Source organism: Podarcis bocagei, assembly GCF_964188305.1.
Source record: "Podarcis bocagei genome assembly, chromosome: 4".
In the NCBI taxonomy this organism is placed as follows: Eukaryota; Metazoa; Chordata; class Lepidosauria; order Squamata; family Lacertidae; genus Podarcis; species Podarcis bocagei.
Genome location: NC_138128.1, coordinates 30,603,435 through 30,622,163, shown reverse-complemented (window position 1 = coordinate 30,622,163; position 18,729 = coordinate 30,603,435). Strand labels below are relative to the sequence as shown.

Below are 18,729 nucleotides of genomic sequence, written 5' to 3'. Positions count from 1 at the left end.
ACCACACCCCCTCAACAGTATTTATAGGAACTCAAACACTGAGATCCTGCTCTGTTCCAGTAACAAGAAGCCGAAAGCACCAGCCTGAAGATGACGAGTGAGACCTCGTCGAAACGTCGCCTAGACACCCCAACTCTTACACGGGAAGACACCCGAAGACACCAAAACCTGCATTCCTGTACCCGTGAAAATCTACGAAAGCAAATATATATATATATATATATATATATATATATATATGCGCTGTAAAACCTTAAAAATGTGCCCCTCCAAGTGAATTCCAAAGATATCCCCTTTAAAAGCTCCTTCCAAAGTTTCCAACTTGTCTGAAACAAAAAACGGCTGATTAAAGTCATGCAGCTGAGCAGGAGCAACCAGCTCAAACTTCCTCACACACCAGATTGAAATAGTAGACTGAAACAAACAAAGACTTGATTGCCTATTAGTTCCTCTCAGGTGAAGTGAAGTGACGTAGCTATGGATGGCAGGAAGCTCTATGATTTTAATGCCTTTATGCATGCTGGTTATACGAGGCTGGTTACCCCATAGTATAAACCTCCGAAATACGAAAAGAAGCATTTGGGAAAGGAGATCTCTGTGGAAACGTATTCTGTTAACAGATGGAAACAGTAAGAGAAGCAGGAAACTTTGATTCAAATAACTTACCCCTTTAACTGGTTGGAGTGAAAGAACAAATATCAGCCAACTGGTGGATAAGAAAACCGAGGTTAATTTATTCAACCCCAATTGACTAAAATACCAAGGAATCTAAAAAGCAGAGAGAAAAACTAAGCACTTTTAAAACTCTTTAGCATCCCCAGGGTAAAAATTTGGCGGCTATTCCATGATGTTCACGGTCTCCTGTATAATTTCATAAATACCATAATTTGATTTGGATAACATTCATGCACAGAGCTGGCCCAAGAGAGTTGGAATGGGGGGAGGGAATGCCACCTCCCTGCTGCCTCCTCAAGGGTGGGGCAAATTAACTCCATTGTGAACAACTTCCTCTACCTGAGCTGCATGTGCAAAATCAAAAGCTTACAGTGAAACCTTGTCTTTCCTTATCTTTTGCTCTATCCCCCAAGTAGGAATACTGTATGCTCCTATCATTCTATAGCATTTATTTGCTGCTTCTGCCCCCTTTTGTTCTCTATTCGAAACACTGTATGCTTGGATCCAGAGAACCACAAGCAAAGTTCTGTGCATGAAAGGGGACTTTCCTGCCTTATACTTACCACTGGAGTACTTACAACAATCTTCTCATCAGTACTCTCTACTATTTTCCTCTGCCCTGAATGACCACTGTTACCTCATCTTCAAATCTAAACAGAAATGTTTCAGGGAATTGATAAAGATGGCATATAATGCTTACCATGCAGTTGTGAAAATAAGTGTAATCCATTTTAAAGAACACATAGTGGATGCAGTTCATATCAGGACATTTGAGTTCAAGTCGTCACTATTTAATTTTCAATAATCAGGACTGTGTCTCGCTGCTCCTACTGGCCTGAAAACCGTGTTCCACATTCTTCTGCTGTTCTTGATCTGATGATAAGAGAAGTATACAGATGACTCAGCTTCACATGCCACATTTTAAAAATTATGTTTCAGGTGAGGTATGTTGGAAAATATCAACAAAACCTGCTAGAGATAAAGTCCAATGTAAATGATCAATTGCGCTCTCTATTATCATGGCTCAAATGCTCACTTGTTTTCCATGTAGGTTTCCTGTGAATGAAGTCCAGCTGCTCTAGGTATTTTGATCCCACTATCTGGCTAATATAAATTTGTTTTTCAAGAACCAAGTTCACCAACAAACACAAACAGATAAGAATGATTTGCTTGATGTTTGCAAAACATTTGTCCATGAAACAAATCTCATGAGGGTTAAAGGGATGCATTTTTTTAAGCAATTATGAAGGGTTTGTTACAAAGGGAGGAAATAAACGCAGTTTTGCGGCAATGGCTCCATCAGCACAAGCATTGCAGCTTACTTGATTGAATGATCTCCTCTCCTTCCCCCACATGCTGTTTTGGAGGTCCTCTCAATCCTCTGCAACAGCTGGAGAGATTAGGGGGAGCCCTGCTGTGCTAGCGGAAGTACTTCCTTCTGCTAGTAGGATACATTAGTTAAATCTCGCCCAGTAGGTCATCATCTTTATAGGGATGGCCATTGTCCAGTAGCAGAGTGTTTGTTTTGTGTGCAGAAAGTACCAGGTTCAATCCTTGGCATCTCTAGCTAAAAAAGAAAAGGATCATGGGATGCTTGCTGGGTGATGATGCCAGCCAGAGTAGGAAATACTAGCCTAGACAGGACAAAAAAAAAATCTGGCATAAGGCAGCTTCCTAGTTTTTCCAAAATGACCTGTGTCTAAAACCTTCTCTAATTATGCTTTGTGCATGCTTAGTGGGATTCTTAACATACTTTCTTTTAAACAGCAGTCTCCACTGTCATGTGACAAACTGGTTTCGAAACTAACCTCAGTTCCAAAAGAGGTTTATCAAGCCGTACAGCAAATGCTCCTGCTTGAAAACCTCAAGCTGAAAGCCCCTTTGGCACGTGGAAACTAGCCAGTATTTCTTCTGTGGAACTAGCCAATATTTATCAGAATCCAAGCATGTTTCTGGAACTGAGTTGTGGATCAAGCTAAGGCCACATGTCTGGTTTGATATAGGGGTTAAGAGCCCGAGCTTCAAATTAAAAAGTTCTCTGTTTGAATCTCCCCTCAGCCATGAGCTAGAGTTCAGAGCAAACAGATATGATAATAAATATAAGACTTTATTTTACACATCTATTTCCCCACTTTTAACAATAGAGGAATGGTAGGTGACAAGGGGGAGTTAATATTTTACCCCAAACCATGATTCCATTAAACCCTCTCCTCAAGAAGCTGCTGTTAGCTTCAAGAGAGGTAAAGGACCCCTGGATGGTTAAGTCCAGTCAAAGGCAACTATGAGGTTGCGTCACTCATCTCGCTTTCAGGCCAAGGGAACCAGCATTTGTCCACAGACAGCTTTCCTGTTCATGTGGCCAGCAGGACTAAACTGCTTCTGGTGCAACAGAACACCATGATGGAAACCAGAGTGCACAGAAATGCCATTTACCTTTCTGCTGCAACGATACCTATTTATTTACTTGCACTGGCATGCTTTCGAAATGCTAGGTTGGCAGGAGCTGGGACAGAGCAACGGCAACTCACCCCGTTGTGGGGATTTGAACCACTGACCTTCTGACTGGCAAGCCCAAGAGGCTCAGTGGTTGAGACCACAGTGCCACAGCTCCACTGGTACCTCACAGCAGATTTGGAGGTTTCTTTTTCATTGGGAATTGCAATGTAGGGGAAAGGTTAAAGTAGGGTTACCAGACATCCCTGTTTCCCAGGGACAGTACACGGATTTGCAAATAAGTCCCCAGACAAATTTCATCCCTGGATTTCATCTAATGTCCCCGGCAAAAACAGTCTCAGCAGCCTGGAGCAGCTGGCTCTGGCTGGCTTCAGGAGCTGCTCAGAAGTCCACATATGATGGTGGTGCAGGGACTCTAAGATGCAGCTTCCGGGCTGCCTCCACCTTCCCTGACCCCAGCAACTAAGCTGTGAAGGGAAGCTTCATGCTGCCTATCACAGCTTGCGTGCAAGCAGGAGGGGGCAGGAATCTCTCAGTTAGGCAACGGGAAGCCTCCCTTCCCAGCTGAGGGATCCCCACCCCCTCCTGCTTACATGCAAGTAGGAATGGGATTGGGGCTGCTCCGATGGGAAGGGAGGCATCGCGCTGCCCGAGCCTCGCCGCTGCCACCGCACTCGGCCCTCCTTCTCCCTCTTCCATGCCTGATCCACCGCGCACCACTTCCCCACCACCACCGAAGAACCAACAACTCAGGGGTTTCCCAGGCTCATGGAAAAAGGAGACAGAAGCCTCAGAGGAAAGGGAAATGTGGCGGTTGAGGTCAAGGCGGTGGCCGCCCCTCTGCCGCCACCACCATCACTGCAGCATCAACGTCCCGAACATAGTATTTATTTAATTATTTCATTTTATTTAAAGTGTCCCTGGATTAATTGAAAAAAATCTGGTAACCTTAGGTTAAAGCCCTATTCCCATGTGCTATATTCCTGACCCTCCTCTGTGGACCCCAAGGCTTCTATTGCTAAAATAAAAGAGACAAGTTAGATGCATTCTGTCACAGATTTAATATATCTGTTTGGTCCCTCCCAGGGTAGTTTTTGGTACTCATTTTATTCCCAAAGCCTTCCTCACAAATAAGTATAGGCAGTGGAGGTTTAGGATCAGAATTTTCCTTCTTCTAGATGGGCTACCTTTCCTGGTTTGATGAGCATCATCTGCCCCTTGTTTCTCTCTATAGCATGTGCTGTAGCTGCCTTTCCACTATTGGTCTTGTCTGTTCCATCTGCCGGAGGATGAGTTATGATATTATGAGACAGGCCTCTCCACACAGTGTATAATCTTATATATCTATTTATTATGCTCCCCACCCCAAAATCATGTCCCAGTGAGTCTACACAGAAGGAAGAGGAGGGCGGGTGCAACTTACTCTTTCACATATTCACAGCAGTCTAATTCTTCCAAAAAGAAAATAGTGGCAGATGGGCATTGTTACTCACAACATCTGTCTGGATTGCACTAGAAACATAGTATGGAGGTGAACACATCTTTCAGGAAGGATTTCTACAATGTTACTTACTTGCATCATCTCTTTACTACCAGTTAGCAAAAGGTTCTCCTGGTGGTTCACAATTTTTACTCACTGAAATCAACAGACTTGACTTAATCATGTTCATTCATTTCAATGGCTCTGCTCTGAGTAAAACATAGTGGAATACTACCATAAACCATAAAATATAAAAAACCTAAAGAACCTAAACATCAAAAAACAGCTAAAACAGAATAAAAGTAGATCAAATTTAGAAAAAAAGAAAAGAATAATACCAACAATAACCTAAAATGTTATTAGTAGTAGATAGGTAGCCGTGTTGGTCTGCCATAGTCAAAATAAAAAAATTCCTTCCAGTAGCACCTTAGTTGGTCTTTAAGGTGCTACTGGAAGGAATTTTTTTATTTTGACTAAAATGTTATTGTGTTTCTGAAAAATAAAAAGTAAGGAATAATACATGGGTAGGCAAACTAAGGCCCGGGGGCCAGATCCGGCCCAATCGCCTTCTAAATCCGACCTGCGGATGGTCCAGGAATCAGCATGCTTTTACATGAGTAGAAATGTGTGCTTTTATTTAAAATGCATCGCTGGGTTATTTGTGGGGCCTGCCTGGTGTTTTTACATGAGTAGAATGTGTGCTTTTATTTAAAATGCATCTCTGGGTTATTTGTGGAGCATAGGAATACATTCATCCCCCCGCAAAATAAAGTCCGCCCCCCCAAGGTCTGAGGGACAGTGGACTGGCCCCCTGCTGAAAAAGTTTGCTGACCCCTGGAATAATATATTTACAAATTCTTCACTCAGTGCAGCAAATACCACAACTGGTGTCAGGAGAGCAAGTTGAGAAGACCCTCTGAATATTGTATTAGACCCTAGGCAAGTATAGATGTATGGGAGGAGACAAGCCCTCAGGCAACCTGGCTTCAAGCTTCTTTAAGGCTTTATCAGCACTTTGAACTGAGCCTGGAGATAAACTAGGAGCCAGTGCAGATGACAAAATATTGATGTAATAAGGTGGGGCCGGCCCATTCGAGATGCTGCCCTATTTTGGACCATCTGGCAGTTTCCAGACCATTTTCGAGGGGAACTCTACTTATAAGACATTGCCGTGCTCACTTTCTTCAGAAATCCCAAGGAGAGACTTAACCACTGCGAACTGTGGGCTACCCCAGCTTTCCCCTAGATACACAATCATGGTGTGTGGATGCACTTAGCAAACCAATACAAATATATCTGCTGGTGCTGAAAGTATGCTACCATTGCTGTCCGTAGTTATTGATACTTCTTTTGAAATGTGTTTTAAGCCTATTAGATTTCAGTGGGATAACATGTCCATAAGACTCTGGCATTGTCAATATAAGCATGAAAAACACAGGCAAGTATAGCTTAATATTAAATAGAACAGAGGAGGAGGGGACTACTGGAAGTATGTCATTCTTAAATGGAAGCATCGTTCCCAGTTTGTACTCAAGGCTGGTTTTCAGGAAGTAACACCTTCTTTCCCTGGATCAGTTAATGCAAAAAGCCTTACAGACAAGACAGCAGGATCATCTTACTGCACCTGCTGCAACAGCTCAATCTGTTGTGAGCAGGGAAATGACTGGGTAACTCAATGGCCATGTTAGTCAAGGCCAAATCTTTCTGCTATTGTGGTCAAAGGCAGTAATCGATTGGCGCTGAAGGCCAAGGAACAGCCACTGCTATAAGCCCCATGGTAAATTCCAATGAAAAGTTAATGTTCATAAGGGACTATTCATGTGAGCCTGTGCAAGTTAACAGGTTACATGGCACGCTGAAGAGCTGTACATTTTTTAAAGAATGTACATAAAACTCACTGATATAATGCACCCCATTATATGATACAATGGTGTACAAAGGGATGGTTATGCACACAAATTCACATTGTTTCTTTTCCAGGGAAAAGGACCAGTAGCAGTTCTGTATAAGGATTCAGACTAAAAATATAGACACACAATGGACGCTATTCCCTAGCAGCTGTCATGTCTGCAAAGCCAAATGCCAAGCTATATGTTATGTTAAGTGCACTGTGCTGATAGCAGCTCTGGGGAGAGAGGATGTTTTCCTTGGGACTGCAATGCAGGAGTTAAGGGTAATTCCCCACATGCCATGGGCCTAATCTTGATCAGAACTCCCTACCCACCCACCTCTTTAGCACCTGCTTAAAACTAACATTCAGTGTGATCACACAGCACACATAGCATGTACTTCGGTCCCCAAGTGACCTGCCTCCAGATAGACTGCACATCCCACCCCACCAATAACTGACTTGGTATTTCAATTCCTAGACATGATCATGCCAATGTACATATTCCAACTCAGTAAAATTAGGAATGTAGCATGTAAAGTTAAAGTTAAAGGGACCCCTGACCATTAGGTCCAGTCGTGGTCAACTCTGGGGTTGCGGCGCTCATCTCCCTTTATTGGCCGAGGGAGCCGGCATACAGCTTCCGGGTCATGTGGCCAGCATGACTAAGCTACTTCTGGCGAACCAGAGCAGTGCATGGAAACGCCGTTTACCTTCCCGCCGGAGCGGTACCTATTTATCTACTTGCACTTTGATGTGCTTTCAAACTGCTAGGTTGGCAGGAGCAGAGACCAAGCAACGGGAGCTCACCCCGTTGTGGGGATTCGAACCACTGTCCTTCTGATCGGGAAGTCCTAGGCTCTGTGGTTTAACCCACAGCACCACCCGCGTCACTTTTAATGTAGCATGTACTTATACATAAATTGCTTCAAAGTGAGGCTATTGGTTTAACTTCTCTATTCAACATACTTTGCTTACTTGTAAAGTATCTCCCTTGAAGACTGAAATATCAGAAGAAAAGCTGACAAAAATTTATTCAGGACACACTTCTGTGCCTCACACACAAGCGTCGTCCACAGCCATTTTCAAAAAGATTAGGAAAGACTGCAATATTTCCTTTGCACATTGAGGTGCACGCAGAATCATAAGCGCTGGAAGGGACCCTGAGGATCATCTAGTCCAACCCCCTTCTCAAAGCAGGAGTATGCAGGGATCAATCCCCACAGATGATGCAGCCCAGAACACCAGCCCTTCAAGTTACCCATTTGGTTCATGGGGTGAAAATGGGGTTGATGGAACAGACTGTTCATGCTTCAAGGCCAACTTTCTAGTGATAGTGCACAAAGGAAAGGAACAGATGCTGTAATGGGTGTGGTAACGCTTGCACTACAGTTTTGGACCATGCCATGTGCGTGAATTGCTCCTGCTAGACAGGAATTGCTAATGGGAGGTTCCATGTTCAACCACTGGCATCTTCATAGATGCTGGAAGGGATCCTGAGGATCATCTAGTCTAACCCCTTGCAATGCAGGAATATGCAGCTGTCCCGAGAGTCTCTGCTAGCTTGGCAATATCTGCACCACGCTCCAACCAACTGAGCTATCCAGAGTCAATGCAGCTTTCGGAATTTCAAGTAGCAGCTCAGCCCTGGCCTGAGACCCCGTTGAGAGCTACAGCCAGTTCAAATAGCCAATACTGGGTGACATGGGCCAATGATCACACTCTGTGTAAGACTGTGCCATATAATTTTTGTTTGCCTTGGTAGGATTGTCCTAGTGCCTGTATAACTTACATCAGGGGTAGCCAACATGGTGCTGTCTTGATGTTGCTGGACAACAACTCCCCATCACCCCTGACCATTGGCCATTCCATCTGGGACTAATTGGAGCCACATCGGCCAACAATGTCACGTGCATTGGCTCAGTATGCCTGATATGTTTAAAGTTTCAACCTAGAAAGTCAGCGGAAATTGTGCCTCCTGGATCTAGGTGGGCCAAAGTTTTTTTGCTGCCTGAAGCAGAGCTCAGATTGTGCTTTGCCAGCCCCACCCTAGCACTGGAGAAAGCTGAATATCTATGCAGGTTAGTAAAGCAAAAATATTTGAGATGCCTCCCTTCAGATATCAATTTGCAGTGCAAGAGTTACGGTACTTTGTAAGCATACATACCAAGCTTCCTAGTGATATTTATTGTCCTGCATATATATCCTGCCTCTCTTCTGCCATGGAACATGATGTGGCATCAATGTAGATCCCAGCCGGTCACCTAGCCAGTCACTAACCAGGTCCAGCACCGCCTTAGCTTCCGCAAGGTGAATTATGTACCTCCAGATAGCTCAGCTGGCTAGAGTGTGGCGCTGATAACGCCTAGGTTGCAGGTTTGATCCCCGTATGGGACAGCTACTGCCTATTGTTGACGGACCCGAGAAACTGCCTGACATGCGCCCCCACCCCGCCACCTTTTTATCCAAGTGCCCACAGGCAACAGCCTACTTCATCCTTTGCCTGACAGGAAAACAAACCCCGGAGAGCCAGCAAAGATCCCAGCGTGCGGCCAGCTGTACTAGATGCTTAGGCGAATGTCTGACGGTTATGTTGCTTTACCTTGTCAGCATCGCCCTTGAGCCAGTGCCACCAACTGGACTCATCCACTTCAGCCCCGACTGGGCTAGGCGAGCTGCGTAGCACTTCCAGAGACCACCTTCTGCACAGGAACAGGTCAAAGTGCTGTGGACTCACAGCTTAGAGATGTGAGCACTGGATTCACTTCCACAAGAAGACAGTCGTCGCACAGCAGAGTCTAGCAGAGTATATAAACAACTCAGAGAGCAGCTCTGTAGAATATCTTCTTTATTCTATCTACAACTATACAAACTATATACAGAGCTTAATAGGTCTAAGCATAAATAAATGCTGCACTGCACTGCACCTCATACCTCCCATCCCTGCTCCGCCGGGGGCGTGGGGGGGAGGAGGGGGAGTATCACGGTGGGATTTTATCCAAGAGACTTTTTTTTAGGGCTCGGAAGTTCCTGGGTGGAAACTGAAGGACCACCATAGAAAAAGGCTGAGAGGAAAAGACGCCCTTTCCCGCAGAGAACGTCGCCACAGGTGCCTGACGAGACGCGCCCCACTTCCCTGGACACCTTCGCTTCCCCGCGCGCGCCACGCATTCCCTTCCCGCGAGAGTCTCTGAAGTACCTCACTTCAAGGGGACCAAGCCCTGAGGAGCCGCTCGCGTCTCCCCGCCTCGGCGTCCCGCCGCGCTCTCCCGGCCTCGGCGAAGCAAGCACCGCCAAGCCAGGCGTGAAGCGACTCTCGCGCTTCGCTTCTCTCTCTTTTCGGGTTGCTTCGCCCCGCCCTCGATTCTCCCCCCTCCCTTCTCGCACCTCCAGCTTCCACGCGCCTTCCCGCAGCTTCGGCCCCGCCCCGGGCTATCCCGAGGGGGCTGCCCATACGCGGACCTCTCTCGGGGGGCGCAAAGCAAGCAGCGAGAGAGAGAGAGAGAGAGAGGCGCCAGCGCCGCGCCGCCGCACCGTCGGGGGAACTCACTCGACGCTGAGGGAAAGTGGCAAGAGGAGGAGGACAGCGGGTCTGTCAAGGACGGAGCTGCGGACCGCGCGACCTGTGGCACTGAGAAGGCGAGAGAGAGAGGAGGACCCGAGAGGGAGAGCGCGCGCCAGAGAGCTGAGGGGAAAGCGCGCCGCGAGGCATGAAGGAGCCCGCGCGCCCCGGCTCCTGGTGTCTCGGGCTGTTGTTTTTCGCTGCCCTGCTGAGCGCTTCGCCGGGGCAGCAGGAGGACCGCCTCCCCATTGCTGAGGCTGCAAAGGTGAGTTGAGGGCCAGCGCTGAAACCTGCTGCCTCGGGGTTGGCTGACGTCCCTCCCGCTCTGCTTTCCTATTCGTTTCTTACAGGGCGTCTGTAGCCTTTAGAAGTTGCGTGACAGGCAGAAGTCCAGGTGCAGCTCTGTCCTGCGTAGAAGTGGCTTCACGTGTGGAATGTCTTATCTTTCAAGTAGCCCAAAGGCCTAGGGACTCTGCCAAAGGAGGAAAAGGGAGCAGCTCAGTGCATGCTGTACCTTCCACCACCCCACCACCCAGAAGTATGGGAAGGTGGTTATGGTTACTGTGTGGCAAGGGGAAATCACACTCTGTGTGTGCTCAAAGGCACTCTTGCCTTCATTAATTACTTGCTGACATTCCATGCCCAACGTTCTGGCTCACTCTGAGAATCTGACTGATCCCATGGTTGAGACCAATTCCTGTCTCTCAAGATTGGCTGGTGAACCTTCTGGTTTTCTGCTCTTTAAAGCTTGCTTGTCCATCAGGAGGTATCTTTCTGAGTTGCACCTGCCTTTTGCTTGGCATCTGCACTGCACTGCACAGGTGGATTTGGGAGGGTAATTTGTGATGGGCAGCCTGTCTTTGGCATGGTTAAATGGATGGATATTTGGGTTCCTTCTGTCTTTAGTCGTTTGCCCCACATGTTTGCCAGTCAAGTTGTAAATGTGAGAACCATCCCAGAAAGGAAAAAAAGAAAAGAGACAGTGCGGTGATGCAGCTGCTTGCCTGATACTTCTCTTGTATGAATTACAGTACTGGGTTGACAATGCTGTTTGCCGTATGGCTCATATGCTCATCCAATCTGCAACCAAAATCCATTTGTAGGCATGCATGCCTGGTGATAATTTAGCAGCACTGCATCAATCCTTTTGAAGCCACTGTATGGAGGGGTCACCATCATGACATCACTGGTCCTGAAAGACCTACATTCGCTCCCAGTACGTTTCCAAGCACAATTAAAAGTGTTGGTGCTGACCTAGCCTCGGCCCAGTATGCCTGAAGGAGTGTCTCCACCCCCATCATTCAGCCCAGACACTGAGTTCCAGATCCGAGGGCCTTCTGGCGGTTCCCCCTCACTGCAAGATGTGAGGTTACAGGGAACCAGGCAGAGGGCCTTCTCGGTAGTGGCGCCTTCCCTGTGGAATGCCCTCCCATCAGAAGTCAAGGAAATAAACAACTATCTGACTTTTAGAAGACATCTGAAGGCAGCCCTGTTTAGGGAAGTTTTTAATGTTTGATGTTTTATCATGTTTTTAATATGCAATAAATTATAATTATCATCATCATCATCCTCTGCAGGGGCATGTGTTCCCACAGAGGCTTTCTTTGGTGCTCCTCCTTCCACTGATTAAACTTGAAAGAAGCATGTATCCAGTAGAATAGGGTGTGGGTTGTGTGTGTGTGTTGCCCACAACAGTTTTCCCAGTTGGATAATGTGCCCACTGGCCCAAACAGTTTCCAGCCACTGCTGTGTAGCTGTTACAGTAACACCTTCCACCTTCCACTATATGAGAGGCACAAATACAAGATGGGGGACACCTGGCTTGAGAGCAGTACATGTGAAAAGGATCTAGGAGTCTTGGTTGACCACAAACTTGACATGAGCCAACAGTGTGACGCGGCAGCTAAAAAAGCCAATGCAATTCTGGGCAGCATCAATAGGAGTATAACATCTAGATCAAGGGAAGTAATAGTGCCACTGTATTCTGCTCTGGTCAGACCTCACCTGGAGTACTGTGTCCAGTTCTGGGCACCACAATTCAAGAAGGACACTGACAAACTGGAACGTGTCCAGAGGAGGGCAACCAAAATGGTCAAAGGCCTGGAAACGATGCCTTATGAGGAACGGCTAAGGGAGCTGGGCATGTTTAGCCTGGAGAAGAGGAGGTTAAGGGGTGATATGATAGCCATGTTCAAATATATAAAAAATATATATAAAAGGATGTCACATAGAGGAGGGAGAAAGGTTGTTTTCTGCTGCTCCAGAGAAGCGGACACGGAGCAATGGATCCAAACTACAAGAAAGAAGATTCCACCTAAACATTAGGAAGAACTTCCTGACAGTAAGAGCTGTTCGACAGTGGAATTTGCTGCCAAGGAGAGTGGTGGAGTCTCCTTCTTTGGAGGTCTTTAAGCAGAGGCTTGACAACCATATGTCAGGAGTGCTCTGATGGTGTTTCCTGCTTGGCAGGGGGTTGGACTCGATGGCCCTTGTGGTCTCTTCCAACTCTATGATTCTATGATTCACTGTAATGTCCACAATAAACCAATATTCTATCTGGGAATCCTGATTATAGCTTTATAGGCTGGAGGGACCAAAGGGTATTTAAATATAACCTGTTGGCCCAAACCTGCTCCCTCCATGCCTTCTTACCATCCCCAATTAATTTATGTTATTTGGATCACAGTGTGCCACAAATTGAAAGCAGGAGTAATTGGGCTGTCATAAGAAGGGACCTACTGGATGAGATGATAAGTAGACTTGTCCAACATCCAACGTCTTGTTTCATATTTAAGCAGGCCATGAAAACAACCACCCTCCCTCTAGCAACTCCTGTTATGAGGCATGGGCCCTTTGAACAATGGCTAACAACCACTAACAGATTTATCATCTATGAATGTGTCCTATCTTCCTTTAAAACCATTAAAGCTAAGAGCTATAATCACTACACGTTGTGGCAGCAAATACTGGTACTTTAAATTTATGCATTGTGTAAAGAAGTACTTCGTCTTGTGTGTCCTAAATCTAACTCTCCATCAACGTCATTAGTGACCCTGAGTTCTAATTAGAGAGGGAAAAACTTCTCTACACATTCTTCCGCAATTTGATAAACCTCTGTCATATTCCCCTTTAGTCATCTTCCCCACCCCCTTTTAAAAAATAGCAATCCCTGAACACTCTAGCATTTTCTCATGGGGGATGTGCTCCAGGCTTTTATAAACCTGATTGCTCTTTTTGAACCTTTTCTAGTTGTTTTAATAACATTTGTTTTTAAAAAAGAGGAGGAAATCAGGATGTTGCAAGCTTTCCAACAGAGTGCGTTGGACTAACTAACATCCCTGTTCACAGGCAAATGAGGGCTCTGCTCACTTTGGCCCAGTGAGTACTGCCCATAGCACCCACTTCCCCTGCTCCTCAAGTTCATCTAGGGCAAGGCAGCGGAAGGGGATGACCGTGGGTAGGCCATTGTGGGGAGTCTTCTCCACTGGGACTATGCGTACTGGAATCCCCAGCAGAAAATGATGTAGCAAACAGTGCCTTCAGGAGGCAAACAGCAGCCTCAGGTGTGACATTGGGTGGGTTAAAAAGGTGAAATTCTCTCCTCTGTGCCACAGTCCTAATCTGGTTTTTTTTGGAGAGGCGGTATCCAGCTGGTGTTGGGATACTGCCAGGGAGATAAAGTCCATCATGGCCCCCAAGCCAGCTGCCGGACGATCCATCGACCTCCCATAGACACGCAGTATCAGCAATTAGCGACATGAGCTCCAGAACATTCTAGAGCCGATGCACACTCTTTATCAGCAGATAATGCACAGCCAAAAGTTGCACTAAGGAGAGCATTATTTACAAGTTTATTCAGCGTTGATCAGAACACAGAAAAACATGACTGCCTGCTTTAGTGTCTACGACACAGAGAGAGAAAACGAAAGCAACAGAAAACATAAACATCCTGTGAACAGGAAATACGCAGACTCTGTGACTCACAGCCTGCTCCCTTTTAAGGTGGAACGGAAATATCCTAACATCCTCCCCCTTTCCGTGTAACCTGTAGTACCTGTGGTTCAACCCAATTGCAACCTTTGTACGTAAACCTTAAGTTGTTCTCTGTTAACAACCTTAGACAACAGATCAGCAGGAATTTCATTTCCTGCCATGTAGGACACCTGAATGAGTCCTTTCTGAATACACTCTCTTGCACGATGTAGCTTAATCTGCAAGTACTTGGTCCTTTGCTTGCAACTCTCCAAGTTCAGCAAAGCCAAACACGATCTATTGTCTTGATACACTTGTATAGGACATTTCACAGAAACTCTGATGTCCTTAAACAGTTGCATCAACCATTCACAATCCATGAGTGAAAATGACAGAGCATTGAGTTCTGCTTCACAGGAACTTAGGCTCACTGTCGTCTGCTTCTTGCACAGCCAGTCAAACAGGCAGTGGTTGTACATGTAGCATACTCCAGAAGTGCTTGTACCATCCGTGGTGTCACTTCCAAAACTTGCATCTGCAAAGATTTCAAGACCTCCAGTCTTAGTGTTGTTAGCCGCCCTGAGCCCGGCTTCGGCTGGGGAGGGCGGGATATAAATAAAATTTATTATTATTATTATTATTATTATTATTATTATTATTCTGACTGGTGAACCTCAGCCTGTAGTGCATAGTCCCTTTCAAATAGCAGGCTATGCGCTTCAGAGCTTTCCAATCCTGAACAGTAGGATTGTTAGCATGTCTGCTAAGCAGGTTAGTGCTTACAGCTATGTCAGGTCTTGAACATCTAGCAATGAAATTCAACTTGCCTAGAATGCATCTGTACAGCGTTATGTCAGAAAACGCTTCAGCAGTACTGTCTACCTGGTAACCTGTCACCATCGGTGTGTCTGCTGGGTTTGCATCAACCTAATTCAACCTGGTTAATACATCAGCAATTTTCTGTGTTTGGTGTACCAGAAAGTTACCTGCTTGGTCCCTCTTCACCTGCAGAGAAAGATAGTTGGATACCTCACCAAGATCCTTCATGTCAAAGTGCTCCTTCAGCTGAGCTAGGGTGCTTTGGTAGAAAGCCTGATTCTTCCAAAACATCAGAAGATCATCAACAAAACATAAACAATACAGTTTGTTTTGCCCCTCCTCCTTGACAAACACACATGGATCAGCTTTGCCCTGGTGAAAACCTAGAGAAAGCAACGTCTCAGTGAGTTTCGTGTTCCAACACCTAGCACTTTGCTTGAGACCATATAAGGATTCCCGCAGTTTACAGACCATTCCCTTCTGTATCTGCATCCCATCAGGTGGAAGCATAAACAGCTCCTCCCCCAAAATCCTGTACAAAAAAGCTGTATTAATGTCACAATGGGAAACATGCAGTTTCTCCTCCGCAGCAATCTTGAGCATCAGCCGAATGCTCTCATATTTGACGGTGGGTGAGTAGGTCTCGTGGTAATCCTGTCCTGGTACCTGTGAAAAACCTCTGGCAACCAATCTGGCTTTGTGTCTGACAACCTTGCCATTCTGGTCTGTCTTGGCCTTGAAGACCCATTTGCTGCCAACCAGTTTCATCCCTGGGGCTACCGGTACCAGTTCCCAAGTTTGGTTCCTGTTCAAGGAATCAACTTCAGCCTTCATGGCATTAAGCCAAGGCTCAGCATCTTTAGAGGTTAACTCCTGAACCTCTTTGAAGCTTGAAGGTTCCCACACCCTCTCTGAGCTACTAAGAACAGCAGTTGCTGTCTTAGCAAACTCATCAGCAAATCTCTTTGGAGGTCTGCCCTTCGTGGCCCTCTCAGATCTGCGTACTAGACGCAAGTCTTCTGGACTCATCTCCTCTTTCTTAGGAGAAAAGCGACCAATGGTGAACAGTGGTTCTTCCAGTTCATTGTCAGACGCATCAGATGGTCTGACTGAGGCCTTTGCGCTCTTGTAGTCTGCTGTGTCATCACTGTCACTGACACCAGCAGCAGCGCCGCCCAGTGAACTGGAATCCAAACTCTGATCATCATCATCATCATCCTCAGCAGCTTCCTCAGCTCTATCTGCTTCCTTGACATCACCTTCATCCTCCTCTGGGTAACTCTGAAAAATTCCCACATTTCCCCCCCACTTAGGATTGTACTCAACACTCTTTGTGAACTTAATGGACTTAGAGTCAGTCATCCATACCCTGTATGCACCTTTTTCGTACCCCATGAACAAACCATGTGCCCCACGCTTCCCAAGCTTGTTGCTTTGTGGGGTGTGTACCCACATGTCAGAACCAAAGATTCTCATGTGCTTGATGTTGGGTTTCTTACCAAACATCTTCTCATAGGGGGTACAACCAATAGGTGATGACAATCTGTGATTAAAAGTGTAAACAAAATTCGACAGAGTTTCCCCCCAATACTTATCAGGGAAATTGGCATCATGCAACAATGTTTTCATGCCTTGAAGCAAAGTTTGATTTGCTCGCTCCGCAAGCCCATTCATCCATGGCAATCTAGGCGTTGACAAGTCATGCTGGATTCCCTTCTCAGTCAGGAAAGCTTCAAACTGCTGAGAAGTGAACTCCCCGCCCCGATCAGTAAAGAGACAGCCAATACGTTTATCGTGAACATTCTCCAACCAAGCACAGAATGCCTTGAACTTAGGAAACGCTTGCGATTTCTGCTCGAGCATAAACACATGAATGTACCTAGAAAAAGAATCAATTAGAACCATGAAGTACCTTGCTCCACCCAAAGAGGGCGCAAGTGGACCAACCAGGTCTGCGTTCACTAGCTGGTAGGGTTTGGAAGCCTGCCTGCTAGACTCCTTGCCTTTTGGAGCAACCTTCATCTTGTTCTCTGCACAAGATACACATTTCATGTGAAACTTACAGGGTTTGATGTTCAAACCCTCAACCATCTCTGGCATCTTGGCCAGTGCCTTCCAAGAGAGGTGACAAAACCTTCTGTGTGCATCGTGAATGCATCCTGCATGAAGAACTTTGTTAGTTTGTGCAACACAACAAGAATCAGCATTAGACACAACAGCACCATTGTCATCATAAGTTATACAGAACAATCCATCCATAAACTTTGCATGCAAAATGTCCTCTTTGCCTTTCCTGATGACACAGACGCTCCTCTTGAAGGAAATCTCAAAACCACGCCCAGTCAGCTGTGGGACACTGAGCAAATTGTCTGCAGCGCCTGGAACATACAGTACATCTTTGATGGTCGTGTGCAGACTTGCCAGTTTCACAGTCCCTTCTCCTGCAATCTGTAACGTCTTTCCGTCAGCCAGGTGGATCTCACCTTCTTGAGGCGTGAAGGAGATAAACAGGTGCCGATTGTTGGCAATGTGCCTTGATGCACCAGAATCTACAACAAATCTGGCTTTGGCCTTTGGAGCAGTCTTTCTGGCAAGCAAAACCTTGTTTTCCACCGGCGTGGGCTTTTGCAGCTTGCCCCCCCTGCTCCTGGCCATCAGACTTGCCTTTAGCCTTTGGTGAAGCTGTGCCAGCAAACAAAGCCTTGTTTTTCCCTGGCTTGGGCTTTCCACCCCCCTTCTGCTTCTGGCCATCTGCTGGCTTCTTCCTTTGTTTATTTCCAGTCTTTGGACAAAACTTCTGAGTGTGACCTTGGGTCCCACAGTTCCAGCACTTCACAGCTGCCAACGCTTTGGCTCCCCCTGGAGGCTGGAATGCTGTCCCACATTGCTCCCCCTGGAGCGCACAAGCCGACTCAGTTGCATTCCTTCTATCGTACTCGTTTTGCAAAGTCACCAAGACCTTTGTAGCAGTGAGGTCTTGCGCAGGGAGGGTCGCCAGCTGACTTGCCACGGCATGGTAGCTTTCATCCAGGGAGTCCAGGATGAGAATTGCAAACAGTGACTCAGGCATATTGAAACCTCTCTGAGTCAATTCCTGTCTGAGATGCTGCAAATGTAAAACGTGGGCTCTAAGGTCTTCCCCTGGCTCCAAACGCTTCCTGTGCAGCTTTCTGAAATAAAGCAACACAGACCCAGCCTCTTGTCGGAGATGACAGGCTCTAAGCCCGTCCCACATCTCACAGGCACTGGCCTTGTCAGCCAGGGTGATTAACTCTTCAGGAGCTACTGAGAGCAAAATTATCCCCATCGCTCTTGAGTCCTGTGCCCTCCAATCATCTGTCACAGGGGCTGGGGGGTTCTCAGAAACGGTATTCCACACTCCAAGCTTTCTCATCTGGCCCTCACAGTACCTTGCCCAGGTCTGATGGTTGTGGCCATTTAGCTTTGGTGGAGACGGAGCAGCCTCTGAGGATTGTAAAAGATCCATCTCAGCCTTTTACTTGAGCCGTGAATCTTTTTCACTTCAGAGACTCCTTATCTTGGCTCCCATTAGTCACGAAGCCTGCTTGGCTCAGCTCCCAGACCAATTAGGCCAGCCGGACATCTGAAGCCCTTGCCGCGGCAAACAGAAAAGCCTTACTTTCACTTTTCCCACATACCTCAACGCTGTCTGTCACAGTCTTACTCTCCTGTAAGTGCTGTGAATCTGGGCCCGAAACCTGTTGTTGGGATACTGCCAGGGAGATAAAGTCCATAATGGCCCCCAAGCCAGCTGCCGGACGATCCATCGACCTCCCGTAGACATGCAGTATCAGCAATTAGCGACATGAGCTCCAGAACATTCTAGAGCTGATGCACACTCTTTATCAGCAGATAATG

General features: G+C 46.5%; 2 protein-coding genes across 4 annotated transcripts in view; one reads left to right on the top strand and one right to left on the bottom strand.

Annotated features, from left to right (window-relative positions):
• COL4A4 (collagen type IV alpha 4 chain) overlaps positions 1-9,864 on the bottom strand; it is an 85,852-nt gene extending 75,988 nt beyond the window's left edge. The window contains exons 1-3 of one of the 3 annotated variants that reach the window (XM_081192514.1): positions 9,697-9,864; positions 1,376-1,548; positions 667-768 (exon numbers count right to left, since the gene is read on the bottom strand). In XM_081192514.1, coding sequence (XP_081048640.1) covers positions 667-768; positions 1,376-1,435 — 162 coding nt within the window. In that variant the 5' untranslated portion in view covers positions 1,436-1,548; positions 9,697-9,864. Of the gene's footprint in view, positions 1-666; positions 769-1,375; positions 1,549-9,099; positions 9,392-9,696 lie in introns of those variants that run through there. The other 2 variants (XM_081192515.1, XM_081192517.1) reach the window with 2 other exon arrangements.
• A 22-nt stretch (positions 9,865-9,886) lies between these two features.
• Positions 9,887-18,729, top strand: part of COL4A3 (collagen type IV alpha 3 chain) — an 85,059-nt gene continuing 76,216 nt past the window's right edge. Inside the window, exon 1 of the mRNA XM_081192519.1 lies at positions 9,887-10,324. Coding sequence (XP_081048645.1) covers positions 10,208-10,324 — 117 coding nt within the window. The 5' untranslated portion in view covers positions 9,887-10,207. The remainder of the gene's footprint in view (positions 10,325-18,729) is intronic.